This window comes from Buteo buteo, chromosome 1, assembly GCF_964188355.1.
Source record: "Buteo buteo chromosome 1, bButBut1.hap1.1, whole genome shotgun sequence".
In the NCBI taxonomy this organism is placed as follows: Eukaryota; Metazoa; Chordata; class Aves; order Accipitriformes; family Accipitridae; genus Buteo; species Buteo buteo.
The window spans coordinates 62,542,702-62,569,100 of NC_134171.1; the positions used below are offsets into that span (position 1 = coordinate 62,542,702).

The window sequence follows — 26,399 nt, forward strand, 5'->3', positions numbered from 1 at the left end:
CACCCACGTTGTAGCCCAGTTTCCAGCCCTGTCTCTGTCAACACCTTCTGCTGCTCTGGGCTGGACCCTGGACCTAGTTCATCCCCTCACCTTGTCCAGAGCTGTGGATGGACCCTGCTACCAGCACCCAGCTCTGCCTGCTGGCTTAGACTCCTGCAGGACCATGGGCATGGTCAGTGAGGGCATGGCTTGTGCTTGATTCTCCCTCACCTCCCAGCTCTTCTCCCTCATGAAACAGCTCTGCTCTGACAGCTCCCTGATATTTCTTGTCCTTCAGACAAGTGGAGCAGCATTGCAGACCTCCAAGAAATCCCTCCAGGAGACCTCCGTGGAGGAGGGTGGTCGGGCTGGTGTACAGTGCTTTGGGGGTGAAGGGATATAAAGTATATATGCATATAGCCAAAATACAAGAGGTGCACATACTCCTGTTTGTATAGCAAGATGGTTATTGGAATAAACTATTAAACTTGCTGTCTAGGTTGTAAGCCGAGACTCAGAGCATTACAGTGGGAGTACAGCACTTGACCCAATGCAACAGACTTCTGGAGTAGTTTCTATTTTCAAAGAAATCTGGTGGCTTTACCCCTACCCCATTTATTTCCCCAAAGAGGGAAAAACCATTAAGATACAGTAAGCATTTGCCACAACTGAAGATATAATTCCCCTTACCTGCTAACTTGAATGGATATACATAGCTCCATCAGTGCCTTTTCCTATAACAAAGCACTGCCTCATACCAGTGACAAACTCTGTCCCTAATGCTTTCCAGCTTCACAAAAACAAGGAACACTCTTTAACAGATAACTCCAATTTTTTCTCTGGAAAAAAAAAAATCACCACCACCACCACCACCCCGCCCCAGCTTGAAAACCTGAAGGGTAATAAAGTATCATATAGTTCAGGATGTTTTTTTTCTCTCCCAGCTGTCTCATATCCAAAGAGAGACAGTAATTACTGTATTACCTCTCACCTAAGACGTGGATAAAAATAGGCTGGAGTCGCATGGCTGTTTCATGCTATGACTGCTTGTTTGCAAGGGTGCCTGAGCTATCCAAGTGCTTTTTGACAGTAATGCTCCAAAGGTGCAAACAGACCTGTCCCTCATGCTCCTGAGTTGGCTGCTTGGATGTACCCAAAGTTCAGGCCCGTGCTGTACCATCAGAGCCCAGCAGCGCTCATGCTTACAGTGGTCCCCTGCAATCCAATCCTCTTGCCATTAGCACCGTGCTGAGAGACATCCCCATTTCCCTTGCTGGCTCCATCCATGGGTACAGCACAGGCCCATGATTAGATTACCAAAGCACAGGTATAGCAGACTTGGAATAACAGTAATGCTCTTAATTGCTTTTAATCTCTAGCTCTTTTTAAAAACTGTCCTTAGCCCAAGTACCAAAAAATCTGCTGTTACAACCAAGCAGCCATCTGCTCCGCTTTCTCCTTATGAACCTAACACAAAGGAAAACTCTGTTGCTTTTCCTTCATACCTTCTACTTTCAAGCCTTCAAAGTAGTAAGTTTTAGCAAACAGTCCATCCTACATGCACCCCTTTTGGTTCAGTTTTTCAGCATTGCATCCAAGTGCCTGTGACAAGACCACTTACACCAAACACCCTACAGGCAAAGGGAGACTTCAATTTTCTACTCACAAGGCGATCAGCTTGGTTCAGATTTTACAGCCCTGCAAGTTTTCAGTGCTGGGAAAAGAAATGTAGAGCACAGGGTGGACGTGAAACAGATGGCAGAGCTATCCAGCCAGACTCATGGTGGGAAAAATTGGGCAAGGTTGCAGAGTGGGAATGCAAGGAGCAGGAATTCCCCTGGATCCTGAAACAGACTCCATGACCATGGGGTGGACTGGCATGCTCTTCATTTGACAGTAGAAGAGGAAATCCACGGCCAGTTTCTGTTCACTTCCTCCTGATTTCAGTGGTATAACAACCCCAAATCCACACCATTACTAATCCATAGCGAGCAGCAAGGGGAAAAGAAGCCTGAAACATTTTGAACTAATCTGTAATTAGATGTTACCTTCAGGAAATATCTGAAATGGTTGTGTATATTTTAGGAGTCAAAAGTGAGTATAGCTTTCATTACAGAATGCATTACATCAGGCAAGTTTGGGGTTATGCCTGAAATTCCTGGTATGACAAATGAGAATAAGAAAAATAACATTATGGTCAATTACTTTGGGGGAGACGGTAGGAGATGAGAGAGGATCTGGAGCTGAAAAAAGGCATAAGCAGTGTGGTATCTGCTAAATCAGAAAAAGACAGTTACATGTCTAAAGAAGGGATGCACTAGCACAGACAACATATTCCAGACTGGTGCCCAGGAGCTTCATGGAGGAAGAAGAGGGGATGGTATGGTATAGAGAGATGCCTGTCATCATACAGGAATATGTATAGCTAGAGCAGTCTTGCCTGGGATGTTATCAAGCTGCAGGGGACTGCAAGTACTGTGAATGTGATCAGGGGAAAAAAAAGGCTTAAAGGAGAAAGTACCCCAGTTGGAGGATGTCTCCCTGCTTTCTGCTCCCATGACAGAAACATGAAATATCAGCACTGGTCCAGGACATGGAGCAGTGGAGTCAGGCCAGGATCTGGAGGATGGGGTGATTCTGGGGAGAAAGGATCATTTTCTCCCTGTTTTAGAAAGGGTCTGGTCTCTGCAGGCTCTGGGAAAAAAATACCAGCACACAAAGAATGTTTAATTCGGGATAACACAGATACTTTCATGCAAAAGGTCTCTAGGCTGGGAGGGCTGGAGCGGGACTTCTGAACAGGTACGTGAGCCTGTTGTATCAACCTTTGGCAGGGAAAGCTACTAACCATATAATTCAAGGCTCGCACTTGACTCCTCTGAGCTTTTATTGCACACTTGTAAATAAAACATTAATGAAACAGCTCCTTTAAAGCTTGATATATATTAAAATATTAAGAGGAAGACAAGAACTGTGAAAACCGCACTGCCCCACTGGTCTGTTCAGGCTGCAGCTCTCTCTGGAGAGATTGAAGAAACATCTTATGCTCTATGCAAAGCCCTAGAACCACAAATGCTTCTTTTCAGCTGGAATAAACAGGATAAAGTGTGAAATATCTGGGGCCCCATGCAGTTCGGGTTACTGTTGATGTCAGGTGTATTTTCCTAGCAGAAGTGACCACCCACTGCTTTGGAGATACTAACTCCCAAAGAAATGTTTTAACCTCCATTTTGCAGATACTTCTGTCTATGAGAAAAGAAAAAACCCAACAACAAATAATGTGCCTGCCTGCGTGAAAAAGGGGGAGGATGCCCCGTATAATAGTACAACTTATTCAAGTCAGTTAAGTGTCCCACCTAAAAGGCTTCCCTTCCAAGACAGTTATCAGCCTGCTTCTGTAGTCAGTGGAGAGATTCAGGCCCTTCGGGTGATTCATCTCATCCAGTGTTACACAAGGAAAATAGCTGGATGAAATCTGCTTTGAAGATGCCTCCCTTGACAGTTCATTTCCCAACTGACCTTTAAATAACAGGCACATCTAGTAACAGGCTCTCGCCACACTGAGATGAAGATTGCCCACTTGAAACCGCTTCACAGCTTTCCCAATTTATGGTCATACTCCCTTCTTTGCATGGAAAAAAAACCCCTGAACTGAAAAAGGAGAGATGCCTTTCTTTTGCTGACAAGCCCAGAAGATCCTGTTTACTAAAGCATTGCCCTTTGTAGCCTTGGCTGCATCGGAGACGAAGTCAACTTCCGCGCTAACTAAAGCAGTGAGTGTTTCATGCACAACACATTTTGGTTTGCAGCTGAGATGGAGCGATGGATGGTCAAGGGAAACAGTGGTTCTTGCTGTAACCTTTGTGCGACAACCGATCGCCCTGTAAATTAGCCCTGGAGAAGTCTGGCTGTAGCTCTCCAGTCTTTGATGCAAAGCCAGAGAGAGATGTGAGGGCAATGCATGTGGATACATCAGGCATTTGCAGTAACAGCATCTTATAGCCATCTTTATTAATGAACCTTCAGTGTAAAGTGAAAATATCCTGGCACAAAAACCACCAGAGTGGGTGGAGGGGGAAAAGTACATCTCCATGTTAACTACACTGTCCTCCCCTTGGCACTGATTTGGGTGATATATATAATGTTCAGAGAACTGAATCATATACCTCTAGTTCCCCAGCACTCAGTAGTCAATATTACTCACAGCACAGTCAAAATCCTTCAAGCCTATCCTCAGGCAAAACTCACCCTAAAATCAGTAGGAACTCTGGGTGAATAAAGACTGAATAAGAACCAAAGTCCCAACTCAATTATCAGTTGAGCTTTGCAGTCTAACCATCAGGACTGGAAATAACTTCTGATTTTCACCATCATGAGAGAACAGCTGGGCCCAGTAAACCCAATTCTACCCCCTCTTAATTCCAGCATCAACTGGGCAGATAGACAAAACAGAATTTGGCATCTGGTTGCTCAAGGCTAAGCCATAAAGTAATTGTACTGGAAGAGAAAGAAACCAATCTCTGAGGCTCTTTTTCTGGTATACCCTTACCATCATTTTCCTGCAACTCCCTGAAAAAGACTTTTTTTTAAAAAAGCTGTTCAGATTTCCTCCTGTGCCAGGCACCACATTGTGTTTGGCATATACGTTTCTGATAGCCTTTCCTCCGCAGATGTCTATAAAGTTCACATCAGTCAGTTCTTCAAACTAGGTATATTAACATCAACGCAGACAATTTTGTTCCAAGCACAGTTTTTTCTTACGTCTATGCTCTGCTGTTCATTTTCGCTTCTGTAAAGATGACAGTATTGCTACATACCCAGGACAAACAGGACTCCTGTGATGCTTAACACAGGCTGTACAGTGCCATAACGGCCCATTTTCACCATCAGCAATGAGGCCTGATACCACAGCAGCTTCTGGCACTAGCAGTTTGCTGAGGGAAAAGGGAGATTTCTTTTCAACTTAATTTCATTTATCTTTTTTGCTTTCCCTAACTCCCTTCCAGAAATGACAATTCTGGAAAATGCATGTGTAAAAATAAAGAAAGAAAAGGAAAAAAGGGCAACAACCATCACAAAACCTCCTCCCAGTTATCATTGTAACATTTCTTATGTGGGAGTCCAGTGCCGTTCAAGGGGAGGGGGGAAGGAAAGGGGCAACACATTTCAGACTCCTTAAAGCCATCACAAGTTAGAGATATGAAAAACAGTTTATAATTACCTCTGTTGAGTGAAGCTGAACTGTTTATATCTCCAGTAATAAAGGAGGACTCGGACTGCTTTCGAACTGTGTCATTCCACATCCTACGAATCCGGCTCTGAAGAGGGATTGAACCACAGCAGGTAATGAATTTTTAGCAGCTGCAGATAGGTTTCTTTGTGGCTCACTAAAGATGGCTATTGCCATGTCTAGGTCAGGATGAGACTTGTTTCTAGCCAACCGTAAGCAAGGGGTTGCTGTTTTGCTATAACCCGCCTCGTGCATGCCAGACCCTGCCTGCCTAACTTCGTAACACAAACGCCTATCTCAAAGAAGTAGTGCACAATTGGATTGCTTACATCTTACTTTAAAAAAGCAATAAAAGTCACATACAAGAGAAACCCAGACCTGTGCAAGCTACAGATTTACCAATACAGCACCAAATAATGGAAAAATAACTTACACACAGAAGCACGCATGCTTCCCGTACTATCTGAGGTAGCCTGGGTCTTACTTTTTGTGAAGTGTAACAGAAGCCTTGATCTGTGTCTTGGTGTCCCTGAATGAACAGAAGCATTCTATAGCTACTATCCATCTTGGGGAATATTGGGGAAAAAAAAAATCCCCCACAAATGAATGAACTCTGTTCACCTACTGAAAAATCTGTGATGGTTTTGCCATCTGTGGTATAGGTTCTGCTGCCGGGGAAAAAGTTTCTTGAATATGTTGGCCTTCTGTTTTGTTTCTCAAATATGCTGTGGAGTATCTACCTGTGTTGCTTTTATGACACTGTCTCGCTCCTCCCCAGCTAGACCTTGCAAAAGATCAAAAAATCAGCCAATACGCATCGTGCGAGCAGTTCAGCCACAATCCATGTACGAAGATGACTGGGGAGCCCAGGTGTCCAGGGGAAACTCCCTCACCTCACCTCTCAGAGTACGATGAACATTTCCCACGGCTGCATGAAAGTGGTGCTAGGCAGCGTGGGGGATCAGGAAGGCTGGTTCCCACTGTGACAGACCATGTTTTTCCTAATTGCTAAAAATCCAGTGCTTCCTGTAGCGGGATCTTAGCCATGTGAGAACTTCCAGGGCTTGCTCATGTGGTCACAGCTGAAAAGGGCCTCCTAGTCTACTCATTAACTATGTAGTAATGGGATCTCCTCGTCATGCATTAGCCCTCTATAAATGGAAGCACAATGTGACATGAAGCCCACGCACTTTTACAGCAATTATTTTTCACCTGGGCACTTAATCCATTGTATTTCTCTGACATGATCCATTGTGGATTAATTATTCTGCTTCCTAAGTGCTTTTCAGATTAAAAAAGGATCTTAGGAATTTTCTTCCTCGTGGACTTCTCCATTTGAAAGTTAGGAGTCAGATGCTTTCAACAACTCTGATCTCCATCCGCTCTCCATCAGCTGTGTGAGGTTTTTCCTGCCTACGATAGGTCTCAGGCACTTCCATCCTTCCAAGGACAAGCTTCTGCAGGCGATATAATCTTCCTTTGTACCTCAAACCTTGCCTGCCCTGAGGAGACTGCGGCCAGGAGACTCAGTTCACCCTCAAAAGGGATTGTTTTCTTGTGCTGAGACTGCCAAGAGGAAGGGCCCATTAAAGTCAACTCTTTGCAGAGAGGAGGGCATCTACCCAGTAGCTAACTTACGTAAAACCAAAGGCTTTCAAATCTGGCACTTAAGTGTTGCTGGATATAGTGAGTTTTGGACATTATTGATTACTGTGGGATTTGATGGCCTACTGGAGAGAGTCTCCATATTCTATTGCTGTTATTTGCCCTGCATAACATCCAGACCTATGTAAATGCCAAAGTGGAGCTCTTGGATGACATCTTGGAAACCGTTGAAAATAAGTAATAATTTGCTCCAAGACATAAATCGCAAATTAGGTTTTCCTGGGAGGTTATAAACTGTTACTCACTGCATGTCTTTCATAATTTAATAGTGGAACTGTCATGTATAATTACTTCCATTAGTAATACTGAATAAATTTGTGTTTGGTTTCTATTGATTAAGAAGTAAGCTTCTTCATTTTATGAACTGTTCATCCATAAATCTGCATCTGTACGTACAACTTAGCTTCAAAATTGGTAAGTGCACAAACTACACAAAACCTGAATTTTCAGGTGACCAAAGTGTAACGAAGCCAGTAACTTAATAAGATAACCTGACCCCAATGGATTCTCCTAAAAGGTCTATAACCTAAGGCAAATTGAGTGAGGCAAGGAATTGATCAAACCACCGAATGCCAGAAAGCAAGCCCTTTCACTATGAAGGCTACTGCAAGACTCTTCCAGTCTTTTTTTAGCAAGAAAAATACTTGGTTGGTATAGCACCATTCCTTTACATGGCAATTGCGGTGACAACAACCTTCAGCTTGTGATTAAAGGACATACTAGGATGCAGCATAGCTGACAAAATGCTCCCAGCTCCTGATTCCCATTGAGAGCAAGCAGGACAGCTCAGGTGATGACCACCCACCTGTCTCTGAAACACAAATTTGGGCTTTTTATTCTCATCACAAGTATTTAGAAAGCTCTTGGAGAGGCACTAATTGCCATCACATCCCAAGGGAAGCCACCGTGTTGAATTCAGGTCCATGAGGGAGGGAAATCTCTGTGGGTGCACTGGGGAGAGCCCTGAGGCAGCTCCTTGGGCCAAGAGGAGCTTCCCTCCCAGGATAGTCACGAAGGGGATTGGCACAACAGTGCAAAGCATTGGGACATGGGCAAGAAGCATGGGTTACCTGTGAGCCTGTGGAATATCTTCCAGGTGTCCGTGACCCCGAGGTTTTTCCTGAGCCAATAGAGCTCTCTGTACTTTTCCCACTACAGCAATGCGTGCGCAGGCATTTTCCATACTCTTTACGTACCTAGGCAAGGAAAGAGCAACAGCAGTTAGCAGGCAGCTCCTTCTCCAACCCACCGCCTTCTGATTTTCAACACAGCCCCTGATTTTTCCTCAGTGGTTCATTAAAACGATAGCTGTTGCAGTACACAGGGAAGAAGCCTATTACACCTTGCAGCTGAATGCTCTTGATACGTGAGCTCACCGTTTAAGATGGCGTAAGGGACTGCTTTTATGCAGCAAAGCTGCTCGTTGACACCAGTCGGTTGTAGCTTCCTCTGAGGCACATCAAAGGAGCACAGGAGAAACTACAGATACACTATTTATGACTGAAAATTAATATCCTCATAGATTTGATATAAACTAGCATATTGGCTCATGAAGGTACTAAAAGTTATTGCTTCTGGCAGGGGACTAAGAAAAAAAATTCCAAAAGAAAAGTATAAGAGCTATTGATTTTTTAATTTTTTTTTTTAATTATTTCATGCAGTCAAATTGAAACTCGAGGAAACTGTAGAGCCAGCAGCCCTAGAGATTATATTCCCACTGCACAGGGGTGGCTGGAGCCTGCTTTCCCACAGCACCATGCAAGTCAGTCATGTTTAAATGGGAATCACAGTCAAACCGGCCCAACTCCTTGCCTGAAGTAAAGCTGTGGCACCTCCTTTGCTTCAGGGGAACTATGCTGACTTGTGCCAGGGCAGGATCTAAGTTTTGACTGAGCTTCAGGTGTGACTTTTTATGGGCAGCAATACCCAGAAACCAGATGGGACAAGACTGAAAATGAGCAGACTGTACTGAAAAGCCAAAAGCAGGTCATGCTGCCCACTGACAAAAAAAGAGGCCAGAAAAACCCATGCATGTCCAAAACACCAGTTGAGGTTCCTTGGAGCATGCGGTTGGCCATGAAAATTTGCCAGACTATCTATGAGCATTTCAAAACTCTGTGAAACAACTGTTTAAATAGCAAATTACAGCTTTTTCATTAGGCTCTTCCTTAAGCGCTTGAGACAAACACAATACCATGAGTGCCCAATATGCTCGAGTGCCTAATCAATCCTTTGCTGAGAGAAAATAATTCAATTGCTTTAATTAGCCACCCACTGCTTGCTTCTCTGCAGCTTTTCGCTGATTTTCTAGTCCATGATAGATAGGAAAGGAAAGGATTTCTTTTCTTTTTTTTTCCTCTCAAATAATTCCTCCCTCAGCTCTTGGGTTAGAGAGATGCATCCACCCCACGGCAAGGTACCAGCTGCATTCTCCTTCCCTCTATGCAGCCATAAATCAGGAGCGATCCCACAGTCATCAGTGATGGTTTAAGGGTGTAGACTGGCTTGAGACAGAAAAGAGAACGCTTCTTGTATGCCGAGTGAGCACCCCGATAGCCACGGAGGCTGCGGTGCTGTGCTGGGATGCTGGGTTAGGGACTAACCGTTTGCAAGGTGCATTAGAGGCAAGAGGATGGACCAGTGAGAATGGTGCTGAAATTCCAACTCCTTGTCAAAGAGGCACCTGCAGGTTTAATTAGTGACGGTGATGCTTCCTACATTCTTACTATCATCTTGCCTGGAAACTTTCTTGCTGAAAGTTTTTGTACCATTAGCAGGCAGTTGCATCTTGATGAAGCTTTTAAGCTTTTTAAGATGCACAAATTTGAGATGAAATGACAAGGACATAACTCTGAACCCCGGAAGTCTTCCTTTGGTTTCAAGAATGACATTTTCGCACAGATCTGCAGATCCTTCCAGCGGCATCTCTCGCAGAGCTCACTTGCTACAATGAATTTTGCTTATGTTTTCATAGGTCAGATCTCCCTTCCCTGCATAGGAAAATCCGGGTAACACAGGAGCAAGCCTGGGACTCTCGGATGGAGAACAGACCTCAACATGGCCCTGACTTTACCCAGTAAACCATTTCACCAAAAGCCACTGGTTACACTGAGAAACTGGGACCCAGATGTATCCATTTATAAACTCTTCCCTACGTTTGTATGTTTGTTGTACTGGTTTCAGCTGGGATAGAGTTAATTGTCTTCCTAGTAGCTGGTACAGTGCTATGTTTTTGAGTTAGGTATGAGAAGAATGTTGATAACACACTGATGTTTTCAGTTGTTGCCAAGTAATGTTTAGTCTGAAGTCAAGGATTTTTCAGCTTCTGACGCCCAGCCAGCAAGAAGGCTGGAGGGGCACAAGAAGTTGGGAGGGGACAAGGCCAGGACAGCTGACCCAAACTGGCCAAAGGGGTATTCCATACCATGTGACATCATGTCCAGTATATAAACTGGGGGGAGTGGGGGCAGGGGGACCACCACTCAGGCACTGACTGGGCATCGGTTGGCAGGTGGTGAGCAATTGCATTGTGCATCACTTGTATATTCCAATCCTTTTATTATTACTATTGTCATTTTATTAGTGTTATCATTACCCTTATTAGTTTCTTCTTTTCTGTTGTATTAAACTGTTCTTATCTCAACCCATGAGTTTTACTTCTTTTTCCTGATTCTCTCCCACATCCCATTGGGTGGTGGGGGAAGTAAGTGAGTGGCTGCGTGGTGCTTAGTTGCTGGCTGGGGTTAAACCATGACAATATCGGATAAAGAAACTGCCCTTTGAAACCAAGATGTACACAAAAAATTATCAGCCGACATGCACAGAATTCAAGAACTCTGTAACTACTAAATTTCAATGGAGAATAAAATGGTTCTTAAAAATATTTATTACTGATTGTCAGAGGCTGTAAGTTTGATCTACATATGCACACAGAGATTTTTATTTTGATTTTTTTTTTCCCCCAAGAGTTTACTTAAGTTACTCCACTGTTATCTTGCAAATGTTAATTGGGGCATACTTCAAGTTCCACCAAGAAGCACTTAGTGTGTGCTTGCTTTGAGGAAGATTTCCAAAAGCCCACCAAGGACCAAAGCAATACAAAGGCTAATGAACTGTTGCAGAGCACAGGTCGTTCAGTTCTTAAAAAAGCAGGGGAAGCAGCCCCTGCTACGTACCATCAACCCATATATGTTGTTATAGAAGGGGGTGATTTCTTGCAGGGACTGCAAATGAGGATGTAAAGCTCCATTGTGCTGCGCGCGCTCAGTCACGCGAGGACCCTCTGGATGCTCGTGGAGTCGCTCCCACCTCACACTGGCATATGGGAAAGGAGAACCTGGCCGATAGGAGGCAAAGCCTTTTTACAGGTTTGCTACCCTAAAGCCCTGCAAACTGTCAGCTGCCTTTTCCCTTGCCTGTGACGCGCTCCTTGTCGCCAGCGCCCCGGCTGCTGAAATGCCACTGCCACATATCTTCGTTATCACCTAATTCCCCCGCATCTTGCTCGTTTCCAGTCTAAATACCACCCTTATTAGGTGCAGGGAGATAAATCTGCGTGAGACGAATTCAGGGCACACAGATGATGTCATGCTGCAGTTGTTAGGCAACAAAACACCCTGTTACCACCTCTTTTGCCGCTGGGAACTGTCTGTCTTACCTTTTTCTGGAGGACACAATGGAAAATGAATATAAACATTCCCTGCAGAGAATTGAATATGGTGAAGAGATACGCCATGATGACTGTGCTTTCATTAATATACATGAGTCCAAACGCCCAGGTCAGTCCTAATAGGCAGAGCAGGGCTATTGCACCTATAACCCAGGACCTGTTAGGAGAAACAAAAAAAAAAAAAAAAAAAAGGGATTGATTTTTTCATCTACAAAAGAAGGCACACATCTACAAGCAGGAAGACTTTGCCTGTGGTTTTAGCAAAAAGAAAACAGCATATCAAAATGAGTCGTAGGGAGTTTTGTCTTCAAGCTGGATGCAGTTTACAAATCTTCAAGCTTGAGGAAATACATGGAAATGGAAATGTTATAAGCATAGAAATTTATCATAACCAAAGCATATTTCCTTTTTTTTTAATATGTAAAAGCAGTGTGTATGTAAATGACATGTAGATGCTATTTTTGCAAATGGCAGGAAAAGAAAATAAACCAACCAAAACAACAACTCTAAATGTCACTTTTTTAGCATCCACTGGTTTCACCGGGGCAGAAGTGCCAGCTGGATTAGCTTCTTTACGCTTAACACCAAGACACATGTATTGCTGCGTTTTAGCTAGTCTCCCATATGCCTGTAAGCCAGATAAACAACTACAAGCAGGTGGGCAAGCCCTCACTGCTTGCCAGATCAGCTCCGCACAAGGAGGCTCTCTGCGATGCTGCTTCACACTTCTTCCACCCTGTGATGAGGGGAAATATATATACATGTATAGGCGCTCACACACCACATTTGCTAAAACAGTAGCTGCTGCCACACTTCTGCTTGGAGAAAAGGAGGGGCAATCCTTCTTCACATTGGCTGCAAAACTAAGAGTATCACTTGCTCCACCCCGGGAGGGAAGCAGAAGCAGGGGTGCAGCCACTGCTCGGCCCCAGACGTTGTTCAAGCAAATATGGGTTTCTGCTTGCTTTCTCCCAGCACCCTTCTGCGTGGACAGACAGAGCTGGGGACATGGGACGGCTGCTGCATGTTTTTTCAGTGCGCTTTCAGGAAAGCTGGAAGCTCTGCTGGGATAGCAGGAGAAGTATTCCATGTCACTCTGCTAAATAACATTTAGTCACCTGCTAAATTAACTTCTCAGAGACTGATCTTCCAACACCAGGACATGAGATGAAGTGTGACAAGCAGGATAGGAACTGGGTCCTGCTCCTAGGCATCTCCCTAGTTTCCACATGCTAAATTACCTACAGCTTTAAAGGGATTGCTTCTGCACAGGGGAGGGAGTTAACTTCTAGCTGGGGAGCACAGCAGGAAGTGCATAGCAAGCAGCACTGTGAGCATCCCTTTGCTCTTTCCCTCAAGGCCTTGTTTTTCTTCTGTCTTCCCCTGCTATCGTTAGGTGGAACTTCATAAAAGTGAATGCAATGATACGCAATCTTTGCACCCCTTCCTCACTGTTTAACCCTTTGGTTCCCCAAAGCAGCCTGGGGTGCTGCAGAAGGGCTTGCGGGGACAAGGACCTGCCTACATTTCTAAGCCACTTTAGCCTTGTAGAACTTTGGCTGGGATTTGGGCGTATTTGGGCTTCCATCTGCTAAGCAGAGCGTGGGGCAAGGGAGAGAAAGATGAAGCAGCAGCAGCCTAGGCGAAAAATCAGTCCTGCAGAGGTCAGGCAGGCAGTCTCCACTATGGAGACTCCATGGCAGCTGCAGCCTTGAATCCTTCTCCTTTTAGCAGAGCTTGTCACAAACAGAAGCACACTGAAGTTGTATTCATGTTTTCTGTTGTTTTTTTTCTTTAGGTATTAGAACGAAAATACAGCATTAAGTCTTCCACTGAAGTTTATAAAATATGTATTACTTAACCACACAACCAGAAGAGCTCCCTAAGGTAACCGCTTATTAAGGCAGTTCTTTAAAAATCACTATTATGTATCTAGCAGACCAGAACAGCTCCTTTGAAGCATTTCCAGTCAATCCTGCTAATAAATATTTAGCACGATGCAAATTGAAAATGCACTCTCAAAATCCTTCAGAAAGGTAGCCACTAGATAAAGTTTACAGCTTTAGCCGCTTGGTGTATTTTTCTCCCTGAGATTCCACCATCAGTGAGAGTACATTATCATCTTAATTGCATGTCAATTTAAAAAATAAAAATATTTTTATTTTCCTTATAAAAAGAACAACAAATGAAGTGGAAAACACTTTTTCCCCCTCCCTCTTCTCTTCTCCTCCATGATTAAAAGCTTCCTGCATTTACACAGTCTTTTAAAAATGATTCCCAGGATATTAGAAAACTATTCTGCTCTGAAGCACAGCCGATTCTTGAACGCGACTAAAAAGCCTTTGGCTGCAGAGGTGCACAGGAGCGAAACAGTTATTTAGTGGAAATATGCTACCTTCAGTGATGGAAAGGAATCTGTGGGTTTAGAAGACCCTCAACAGTGCAAACTGCACACGTTACAGTGTTGTGCTTCAGAAAACAAGACCTGGAGATAAAGAGGGTGTGGAGATTACTTTGAATAGCTCCATCCTGTATCCGCAGAAATAAAAAGAACCAAGCGGTGAAAGAGAACATGGGAATGATGCTGCAAGAATGAACACAAAGGACTCTTCACCAGAAGAACAAACTGAAAGTCTACTGCAATGTTGATTTGCTTCTATTTCGTGCTACTGCGCGTTACTTTTTGACTGCAGGAGAAAAAGCACGGGTGTCCTAAGGCATGTAATTTCTAGGCATTTTTGGTTTTCTTCACAGGTTTTTTTTTGGTGCGGCTTGTGGGTTTTGTTTTGCTTTTTGTACAGACTTGCTGTTACTTTTTCACAGTTTTTCTTTTCCATAGTGCAATTCTATAGCAATAAAGAAACAAAACCATCCACGTTTTGGTGTAATTGAAAATCAGAGATTTGTAATTAGGGAAAATTAGGTAGTCCAATGAGTAAGGAGACAGTCTCCAATGCACCAAACACAGATTTTCTTGCGCTGCTCCCATTAACTAGAACAGGAATCATGGGGATTACCACCCACGCACCTTTCTGGAAATTTACTTCTGTATTTATATTACCATAAAGCACTCTCAGTGACAGAGCACAGTGGATTGCTATTGGTATAACAAGTCTGTACTACACAGGATTAACTTGGGAACATTCACCTTGAATTCAAGTAATATCCAATCAAAGAATATAAAGCCAATATGATGACAATTGGTTGGCAATACATATGCAGTGCATTTACTCTGCATGTTAGCTGTATGCCTGACCGTTTTCCTGCACAGTTTGCTCTTCTGCCTCAAATGCGAATGACAGAAGCTTTAATGATTTTTCAATATTGATCTGACAGCTGGTTCATGAGACCACACTGATAAATGAAATTTATCAGCCATTCAGGTCATTCTTACTTGATGAAGGGTCTGTTATCCTCATAGCTAAAGAATGCATAGACATAAAGACAAGAACACCAACATTAGAAATATAACGACATAAAGAATATAGCTTACTGCTAGTTCCCCTCCCTTCTCCCACCAGCCACCACCAAAACCAAAGGCAGACCGGCATCAGATGTGCCTAGTACACACCAGCCAGCCTGGCTTGCTGCCCCAGGGAACTGAAACATGACCAAGGCTTCTGGCTTCACACACAGAAGTGAGCATTGTTAGCTGTGGGCTGCAGCTACCCCTCCTGGCTCCCACCATGCAACTGTCAATTGACTTTGAAATCTCTTAAAAATCATGGGTATCTCCGGAGGAGAGGAGTTTCGAAACTCCAGTGTAGCCACCACAGAAGGCTTTCATGCGTTCAGGTGGCAAAACTTCACCATGCCTCCAGCACTCTCTGTCTGCCACGCTGTAGTGTATTGCAGGAACCTCTTTATTGCCATTTACTTTCTCATAAGCATAAGTCCCAAGATGCCTACTTACAAGCCAGACTGCAGCATTATCTGCTTTTTGAGATAACAGTATTAGGATCTTCTAAAGCCCTGGGTGACAGAAAGCATTGACCTATTTACTCCCATTGCATGGGGAAGGACAAAGAAAGGACTCTGCCAAGCAAGAGTGCAAAACAACAGCAGTGAAGAAGAAGCCAAGATGGACCACTCTAAGTGAGCTTCTGCCACTGTGGGGACACAAGATTAGTCGCAGCCACGTTCCTAGGGAAGTCTCCCTGACCTTCTGGGATAGGCTGTGTGCCTAAGTCTGCCTGCGTGGCAGGTGATGTGCAACACGTGGGGAGGGCAGGACAACTCCCAGGCCTCCTCTCCCCCCTGGCATGGAGCTTCTGAACCTGCAATCCCTTGCGGTGGCCACCGTGGGTGCCAGAGATGAAGGCTGGCTCAACATGTTCATCTCATTATGCCTGCCAACGTAGCCAGGGCCGGTCCATCCTGCTGAGACCTCCTTCGGTCAATACTGGCAACCTGCCAAGCTATACCCTCTGCTAAACAAACTGCTCCACTTGGAGGGGACCTGCTTCAGCCCAAGTTAGAAAGAAGCTGTATTAAAGCTGAGCGATTTTCAGCAGTAACTTCTGACTGAGAGGGACACTAAGTATGTCCAAGATGAGGCTTTGTGTTTTCTCCTCACGATGGCTAAAGCCGTGCAGGGACAACTTCTGCACCATTCACATGCACCTGAAGCCACAGAGGGACCATCTGAGTATCAGCGGGAGCAGGATTTAGTCCTCATAGGAGGAAGGTGGTTTCACACAGTATATTGTGCAAAACATTCCCGTTTTGTCCCCAGCTTGTCCTTGGCTGAGAGAGAAGAGGCAGCGATACTGCCAGTCCCAGCTTTGCCCTGGCATGGTCACCTGCAGTCTTTGGGAAAGGGAGGGAACAGTCATCGAATGGGCTGGATCCGGCCACACTCGTAACACTTGCCCTAATCCCACTCTGAGCAGTGAGATGCAAGTAGAGGATGCACCATGGGGGATGAGGTGGCTGTCCTCACGTCACTGACAGGTAAGCAGTGCTATATCAGCTCGAGCACCTACAGCATCCCTGAGCTGTAGCCCTCCCTGTCTCCATCCCCAGCCCCCTCCAGCCACTGACAGCTCCCTGCAGCTCCGCTCCAGCATCCAACCACCCCCTTCGGCTTCCCTGGCTGCCATCCCTGCAGGGATCCCCCCTGGTCATCAGCTGCCACCCTGGCAGCTGCTCACCTTAGATCTTGTGCCACATCTGCCAGCTGCATGAGGACATCTGAGGTACCCTAGGGCACTCAAAGGTGGTATCTAGCAACCCATGGGGAAAGAACAAAGCATATATGGATCAGGAAGGAAGGAGGAAGCAACTGTAGAGGAGGTGGCTTGACGCAGGGAACTGAGTCCCTGCTTCCAAGACATAGCAAAGAAAGCTCAGCTCCTTTGGCCTAGCAAAACATAGGCTGAGACAGTGCGACCTCTGCATCTGCAATGCATCTGGAGAGGTACCAGGAACATGGAAAAGCCATTGGTATTAAAAGGCTCCCCCCTTAGATGCACCAACGGGGATCTCCAGCCCATCTCAGCTCTGTAGCATGATGTTGGTCAAATCCCTCTGCTTCTCTTTGCCCTCTCATCCACTCAGCCTGTGAGATCATCGGGGCAGGTTCCCGTTGTGCTGGTGGCATGTCTAGCACCGCAGGACCTGCAGCTCCTTGGTGATGCAATTAAATGGCAATGTGACAGTCTGGAGCTCCCAGCCCAGCAATATGGGCAGGAGCAGAGCATGAATTTCTATTACTGTGTTCACAACCACTCAGGTTTTATGGTAAAGATTTTACTACTGTTGAAATGTCGCTGGTGGTAGCTTATAAAAAGAGAGAATTAGGGAAATTTTTTACTCTGTTGCTACTATCCGGACCCTTGCAAAGCTTTTCAGCAATCTGTAATAGCCTTTCTTCAAGGCCGCTGAAGGCTCCGTTTCATCTCTGTACAGACAAAACGCAAAATCAGTAAACTCGGATTGCCTTTTAGCTTGAGGCTAGCACTTCAAAGCAGCTCAGAAGAAAACCATCAAAAGACCTGAGCAGTTTGTACCCCATTTCCAACCCGGATGTGCCTAGGATCCACTGCCCAAAGCAAGCAGGTGCCTAAAGAAATGAGATTTTCAAAGATGCCTAACTCCCAAACACTTCAAATCTCTATACATAGGGCTCATAGGACTTAGTCTCTTATATTCCTCATGAAATACAGATGACTCCTTTTCATTTTACCAACTCAAGTGTTGTAAGAAGCTTAACTCTTGTGTTAACAACAATTTGTGTCTGAGAAAAATTACTCCAGAATGTTTTTTTTTCCCCTGGTAAAGTCTCTGAAACCTATCAGCGCTGCAGTAATACTGCGTCATTATCTGCAATACATAAAACACATCACTTAGACACCAGAAAAGCCTTGGAAGAGCCCTAGCTCACAGGAAAATGGAGCTGCTAACTGGAAAACTGAGATTATATTCATTAGTGGTACAAGCAAATAATAGTCGAAGCAGAAATCATTGGAAAATCTAACCTAGCACAGTTTGAGACGTTAGATCTGCTTTCTCCAGATTTGGATAAATTCTTCCAATTCCTGGCAGTAAGGGATACAGCCCATTGAATATAAACTACATGACTCCGATCCCTCCGTAGTTAACAAGAGGCTGCTACCCCCAAAGAGCAATTTGTCCACTACAAGAACAGGTGTGTAAGGGAGGTGAGGCTTTGCCATTCCCTGAAGAAATACCTTTCTCTACCGACCGCAGAGGAAACCTGAATGATGGCTTAGGTGGGAGCTTCACTTTCCAATACCTGAAGTTAAAAAGCCGATCTTTAGTGCTTGCATTATTCCTTTAACCTGCGAAATCTTACCTCACCTCCCTTGTGTTTCTTCGCAGCCCAGATGATGGATAGTGGATGGTCTACCAATCCGTATAAATACCTAATTCATTTTCTAATCTTAAAAAAGCCCTGACTTTACCTTGGGGCAAAGACTTCTTAAGGTTAATTACACATCATGTAAAACTCTTTCAAAACCTTATTTAAGTTAGATGTCTTTCAATTTCCCAAAGTACTTTCTCCTTCAATGATGAGAAAGAATTGTTCAATTACCTTCTATATTCCTGTGATATTTCCAGACCAATACTTTTTTTAAAAGTTGCTAAAAATAGCTACTTATATCCTTGTTTAGATGCTTAAGGAATTTCAAAACCAATGCATCCTAAGCTCAGAAACCCCTCTTGTGCTGTCTATCGTTTCAAAACCCCAACATGTACCTTTTTGGCACAAGGCGACCAAATTGCCAGAAAATACACTGACAGCCCCCATACTTATGTTATATGCTGCAGACCACTTCCATATATGTGGATTAGCAATATCCTGGATTGCTAAAGCCTTCATTTTTTTTTTGCAGCAGAGAAAGTAAGGCAAAAATTTACTTTCACACAGAGATTGGTCCTAAAATGCTGCTGAACAGAGAAAATACGTTATGAAAAAAGCAGCTATTCAGCTCTCATTTAAGAAGAATAATGTCTGGTTGTCTTACATTTTGAAAAGAGTTTACTTTTTTTTTTTTTTTTTGAGACACACAATTGAGCCACATTTAGAGTAAAACTGGGCCTTTAATAAAACCCTACATAACTAATCAACTTCAGGTGTTATCATTTTATTCAACCCTTTATGGTTTAACTTTACCTAACTTGAATTTATCACTCTTTTGACAATTCAAAGTATCTTCCCAGCTCTCCAATAGCAGGAAAAGGCTCAGTAAGCACATGGACTCAGTGCTTGGGCCCCAAAATAACACAGTTTGGCTAGTGAGCAAAAATGCCAAAGTGAGTACACAGGACCTTTAGTAGCTGTTACAGGTGATGAAACCCAAATAAAAATAAATGGATGATGTGCCCCCTCAAAAGCATTTGGAAAGACCTGTGGAATTCATTTTAATATGGTGCAAATAATGCAGAGAGACAGATGTTTCCTGCAGGCAAGCACAAGAGACACAAAATGAAGTGTGCTATTGTGTCTCCCCATTGCCTGCCAATGTGAGGCAGTAGGGATGTTTGTTTTCTTTTCCCTTTTTTTTTAAATTTCAAGGATTAGAAAAGATTGATTTATTGAACTGCTGCAAATCTACAGGAAGGAGTTGGAAAGTCCAGTACTCCCCTCATAAAGCAAACAGGTTCATCGCTAATTAGTGAAGGAGCATCTTCATGGCAAGAAAATCAATTGCAAGCAATAAAAGAGTGCTTAAAGGATTTTGCCTTCACATTTCGTGACAAAGTTACCACCTTGATGGAATGAAGCCAAATGTCTTCCTAATCACCTTCCTTAGGCTGTTGACGTTCATCACATGGCTTTCCAAGCCATCATTTCCAACTCTCATCTTCTGGCTCCTGCACCGTCTTTGACAGGAGGTGGCCGGTACCCTGAAGACCTCTGTAACCATTTTGGGGGTCAGCAGGCCTGTCACAGCTTCATTTGCAGAACAAACCCCTGGCTTTACATGCCTTGCAGATCTGTAAAGGTTGAGGTCCTACCTCCTGGCATAAGGCAAATTTTATAGATTGAAAGCCACTTCTGACCTCCACCAGTAGCTCTGAAAATTTTATCCAGACAAATGAGACCAAACCTTCTTTGGACCCACGTGATGCCCAAGCCCAGGATTTGGGGCAACCTGTGCCTGATTTTTTCTGCCAAAGGCAAAGCATCATCCCCTTCCCCTCAGGAAGTCATGGCCTGCTTTCTGAGATTTCTTCTTAATTATTGGAATTGGAAAGAGCAATTCTGTTAAGCTCATCTAATTTTCTGTAAGTAATTAATTACCCTTAGAATTGCTTATCCTGTTTATTTCCTTCCTCCTAACTTTGCAAAGGCATGGCATGATTATTCAAAACACACTGATGTGTAACCATGTATCTGATTGTTTCCACATGATAGGGATTCAGCAAAGCCTTTAGACACATTTGTATTACCCAAATAGCACCAGCAGGGCTTGCTGACAAAATACTTAAAATATATGGCCTTTTAAAACAATAATCATGATTTATGGTTTCACAGAAAGACCTTAGGTATTTAATATCTTCCAGGACTCTCAAATCAATAACCACTGACTGATTTTTTTTTATTATTATTATTTGGAAAGGACGACACCTATCAGTGGGAAGATTAGTGCTTTACAATCACCATTCAACATTAATGCAGCCATCACAAAAGCCATAGATAAACAAGCAAAACCCAAAGCCAAAACAGTCAGATACTAACCAAACCCTTCTGTGAAAAACTCAAATGGCAGCAGATTGCAACATAATGGGATGCTGCCATCAACATTACTGGGAGAAAAAGACACCCATACAGAAGTAGAATCTTGGGTGTTTTTTTCAGCATCGGCAGGGTTTCTGCCTCCAAAGTGCTCACAAACTCTGCACTCTGGCAAAATATAAAAGTGCCATATCTTTTCTTGGTAGGAAGCTTGTAAATACTTCATTTTGTGCGAACTCCAAGTGATTTTTCTGGGTTTGCTTTAGGCTGCCTGTTCAGTTTGTTAGTGCAGAGATGCAGATGAAGGCTATATAGGAGCAGCACTGAGCTACCCAGGGGAGTAGGAAGCATGATGCTTTCTTACACAGGATCCAGGGAGATGCTAAGCCAACATTCAGGCTTGTGAAGGCACAGTACTCTCTCAAGGCCATATGAGATGCAAAGATCATAGCCTGAGGTCCTGCATAAGGAAAGTGAGGCAGGCAGTTTCTAATGCTCAGCTTAGTACTCTGCAGCTAACATCTAAACTTTGAAGGGAGAGAAAAAGCTATTCCTCATTTTCAGAAGCACCCAGATCATTTGGTCATCCTTGCAAAACACTCCTGTCAAGTTTTCTGGTGACAGAGAACGTGCTGCCTGCACGTCCCAAGCACTGTTAAAACACACACTTCATTTCTCATCCAAGCTCATCCAGACCCATACACTGGCTCAGGGGCTCTTTTTGTTCCCTAGGATCAGATTAGCCTTTCCTGGAGTGGGAATCCAGGGATGATTCCTCTCCAAAAGGCATCCCTGGAGATGCTGTGCTCTGAGCCTGCTGTCCCCAGAAGTCAGAGGAGTCAAAAAATGCTGCACATAGCACAGCTGGCTGGGAAGGAGAGATTCTCAATGCCCTATTCGTGAACAGCCTGCTCAGTTAGTCTTTCTATTTTGTTAGTAGCGCTGTATGAAAATCTCAACAGAAAGCTCGTTCTTTACAGGCACTGCTATTTTATTTAACATTGTAAGTTATAGGTAATGACCAGTCAGGATTTTGGGTTGTGTTTAACAGAGGTTCACTGTGGCTCCTGTAAGTGTCTGCATTCACTAGCTTGTATTTCAAACCTTTTGTATCTTGTCCTTTCCACCACTCACGCCAATGCACACACCTCCTTGAAGCTGCATGGGTGCACATAACCTCCTCTCCCCGCTTGCTGCTCCAGAGAAGGAGTCTGCACGTTGCCACAGACCCTCAGCCCTTACTTCGCCAGGAAGTGAGAATGCTGAGGATACAGGATTTGGCCTTCTGCACCCGGACATTGTGCTGGGCACACTCCCAAGAGACAGACCCCTTTGTTGTACCACGTCCTCGCTGTGCACTCCCAAGCAACCACAAACCCAGAAGTAATGAAGGATTAAAGCACTGCTGTTCCGCAAGTCAAGTCCCCCAGGTGAACCCAATGCAATATTCAATTCCAGACCCTTTAGCATCACAAACTAATTCCAAGCTGTAGTGTCTTATGATTAAAAAAAAGAACTGGAAACCAATAGATGAATTCAAATCTCAACAGAAAAAGATGACATAATCCTTATCGTCTCCCTACTTTCACTTGTTTCTAAAATAGCTAGAATAAAGCACAAATTAGTCTTCCTTTAGTAAAAGGCTACCTGCTACAAATTATTGTTCTGCATTGGTAATGTAAGCTCTTCCTACTGAAGCAGAAGAAATCTTGCATTTTCAAAAGTCTACCTTGTTCCTCACTGCACCAAACCCAGGATGTTTACTTTTTCTGCATTTCAATCAGCTGAGTAAATAAAACTAGACTGGTCAACCTCTGTTCCTGCCAGCACAATACCGCTGTGTTAAATCAAGGATTTAATTTAAACATTTCCGCAGATGATTTTTTGGACGTTCTATTTAACCTTTGTTTTCAATTTTCTACCTAACTCTGAGGATTTTTTTATGACTTACAAAAACCTGCAGGACTGAAACAACAAGCTAATCTGGGGGCTGGGATTAGTCATGTCTCTTTAAATAAAATACATATGTTGAAGCAAGAAAATGAGCAGAGAATCACACCCATAAAACATATGGGGAGAGCGGGATACAGCAACAGTTTGTAAAGCAGGCATATTTTCAAAAGGGACTTCTCAGTTTTGTGCCTGATGCTCCTCGTCCCTCGCCACCCCCAGCCTGGACCTGACTCTGTAAAAGAGCCTGGATTGGGCTTTGCAAGGTTTTATATAGTAATAATCAACATTGAGTCTTTGCATTTGGCTCCTACTTTTGGCTTTTAGGTTGCACATTCTCAGCTTTATTTCTGTAAGCCTGTGAGCAAGAGATTCCCATGGAAAAAAAAAAAAGGAGCAAGGAGTTTTAAGTCAGAAACTTGTGAGAACATACACTTTTTTATTTATCTATTATATCAGGGCCGTCTGCCTTTAGTCCCGGACCGTTTGAAGCTCCCACAGCAGCCAGTGAGCTGAGCAGGACTTGTTTTAGTTATTGGGGATTGATTTCTGAAGGCTGCAGTGCAGGACATTTCTGCATCATCCCCATTAATGGGATTTCAGCGTGTGTTCTTGTGAATCTGGCCACAATATCTAAAAACATTTTCTCTTGCATGTTTGAATAAATACATTTTTTCCAGGGAATTTCAGGTTTTTGATATAGTGCTTATTTTATTGTTGCAGAAGATGGGATGGGGCAGGATTCCACAAGAGGGAAGAGAGCTGCAACAAAACTACAGTGATTAATGCCAGGTTTAAACTGTCTCAAGGCCCCTAATTAATAGTGCCTCTTTAGCAACAAAAGGAGCTCCCAGCTAAGACTCTGGGTTTCCCTGTCTGAAAGAAAGAAAATTGAATTTCCAGGATGACTTTCAGGTGGGTTGCTAGTGCACTGGATGAAATTTTTCAACAAACCCAGGACTACAGCCTGACATGCTCCTCTTTGAGGAGGTCCCCATGAGTTGTGCTTTTTAAAGAGCATCCAGGTGGCCTATGGCACAAGCCAAGCTATACCCTGGCTAAAACCATAATGCAATAAAATGGGACAAAAAGAGAAGCGAGTTGACAAATCCCTTCACCTCCTGCCTTCTTTCTAGCAGGTTCACAACAGCGTTTGGCAGCTATGGCCGACACGTCGCCCTTCCAAAGTAAATAAAATAAAATCTCGTTCCCACATACTGCAGCGCAGAAGAATGTCGGGAAGTCTGGTCTGGCCGGGGGAAATGCTAACAAACCCAACCGCAGCCAGGCAGCGCTGGGGGGAGAGGGGACAGGCGCCCGCAGGAACTTCAAAGGAAAGGTTACATCTGTAAGGAAGAGAAAGGATGGTTCTGGTCTCTGCTAGGAGAAAGGAGGTTTCAACCTCCTCCCTCTGGCCATTTGGAGATGCCCTGTGTAACTTCAGGCATGGCAGCTGCTCAGTCCTGTTGATGAATCCTTGCCTTTTGTTAACTAAATAACTGTTCTGCCCACCCAATTTTCTACCAGTTTTCCATGTCAGTAACTAACATGCCCCACACTGTGGACAATAACATCATACAGCAAAGACAGGACCTCAGATTTCAGCAGATATGGTGAAGAGCACATCTGGATTACCATCAGTGTAGCCCCATTTTTCCCCTTTACTAACGTCACGATGACTCGAATGAGGAGTATTTAAATGGCTGCAGAACAAGCACTGTACTGCCACACAATGCAAAGGCATTTGGGGAGGGGGTTCATCTGAAACCCTCCATTTTGCACAGAGAATGAAGGTTAAGCATCCGGAAACATGTGGATAGTTTGCTGTGCTGCAGCATCTGGCATGGGTCAGATGAAAACCTCATGTGCGGGGACCACAAGCAGCCACAGTGCATGCCTGACCACCCAGAAAGGAGTTGATGGATGGAAAACTGAAGAACCATGCTGGACTATTCACATATAGACATATTTTCCTTTGTCACATAAGGCTTCCTACAGGAATGTGAATATAAAAAAGATTCAGTGTACTTCTGTCTATGACAGTCTGAGACATTTCGCACATGTAACATCTACGTGGCACAATGGAAAAGCGTGAAGGAGAGACTTCGAGCTGCTTGACTCCAGAAATCACTCCACACGGCAGCAACCTCCAGTAAAACAGCCTCACAGCTGCTCTAAAGTATTCCAGCTGGTAACACGTCCTTGTGAGGAGCCATCTGCTAGCAAGAGTGCATCAATACTGCACTGATATGCCTGTAGTCTCCACCTCGCAGGCTATAGATGCAAGCAGCACAGCAGGCTTTTGCCGTCAAAAAAGCTTATGTAGTCCCTGGCTTCAAAGATCTGTCTCCCCTGCAAGCTTCTAGGGCTGGGGAAATCAATCCTCCAAAACAAGGCCTTCCAGGGTACATTTGTTGACGTGAATCAGTTTGTGCTCATGAGCAATCTTGTGCACCCTTTGCATCCCACTTACGCTCTCAGATGGGCCGTAAGTGAGATACAAGAGACGTGGGCAGAGCTACCAAAGACTACATGATGCTCCTCACTGCCCATCTCTGCTCACTTATGTTTGCCACCATGCCACAAAGAGATGAAAGAGCAACGACCACAGCGGACCTTGAGCGCCCAGAAATGGCCATTGGAAAAAGCTAGGAAGGAAAATCTCCCACCCTGCATTTGGGGAGGCACGGTCAGAAGCTACATGCATCACCCAAGAGACAGCAGTTTTGGCATCCTTGTCTGTGTCATTTCATACTAAAGAGATCTTTAAAAGGCATAAGAGATCCCCACCCTGGATGAACCCTTAAGATTTCTGTTTAAACTTATTGAAGGAAGAAGTCAAACTGAACTTTTCAAAAGGTCCAGGGTAAAAGTAGGCTACTCTTGGTGATGGTACCTGTTGTGGAACAGGAGCTAGCCTGCCCTCCTGGCATCAGTGGCAGGCACAGAAACTCTTGCAGCTCTGAACTACATATCCCACGTACACGAGCTCACGTGTTCTCCTGGCTACATGCCTCAAAAGCAGGACTAGAGCACAACCCTTGCTGCCTCAGTGGGCGCAGACTACTGAATCAGCTCAGTACCAACCTGCCATACAGGGAGGATGCTCTTGGCATAGGGGGAAGGACCCACATATGTGGCTACCCTACTTCCCTCTTGAAAGTGCTGGGTTAAGCCAGAAAAGTTAACATGGGTAAAAAATAAATCAGGTCTGTACACATCAAGTCTCTGCTGGATAACCCCTGCATAACCAGTGCTCCATCGCTGGAATGTCAGATTCTCCCATGCTGGCACAATAATACAGGGACTGTTTCTGAAGGTTAGGGAAGTTTATTTTTACAACTTTGCACAGTTCCTACAAATCTTTCAGCCACACAGCGTCTGGTTCAGGCACTGCCCTTTGAATGGCTTTTCTGTTTGGTGCAGTAATTAAAGGTATCCCAGGTGACACCTGATCCCTTATCAAGTTCATTAATTTAAGTGGAGTTATTTGGCTCTCTATTTTCTATACTTCATAATGTATTTCTAACCTTTAAAGTGACATAGGCAAGCACCAGATTGCAGGGGTGCTTATTAACAGCCTATTAAAATATTTTATGGCCTTTATTTTTACATTGCCATAGGGATTCAAGTATTTTGCTGTTGTTGAACAAGCTCAGGATTTATGTTGCGAGAGCTTCACCACAGCCTAACACAGAGCA

At 44.1% G+C, this 26,399-nt stretch overlaps 1 protein-coding gene across 1 annotated transcript in view; it reads right to left on the reverse strand.

The window, feature by feature from the left end:
* The window catches only part of ADGRL3 (adhesion G protein-coupled receptor L3), a 338,557-nt gene that overhangs the window by 19,757 nt on the left and 292,401 nt on the right, over positions 1-26,399 (reverse strand). The window contains exons 18-20 of the mRNA XM_075033579.1: positions 11,532-11,700; positions 7,945-8,070; positions 5,201-5,297 (exon numbers count right to left, since the gene is read on the reverse strand). Coding sequence (XP_074889680.1) covers positions 5,201-5,297; positions 7,945-8,070; positions 11,532-11,700 — 392 coding nt within the window. The remainder of the gene's footprint in view (positions 1-5,200; positions 5,298-7,944; positions 8,071-11,531; positions 11,701-26,399) is intronic.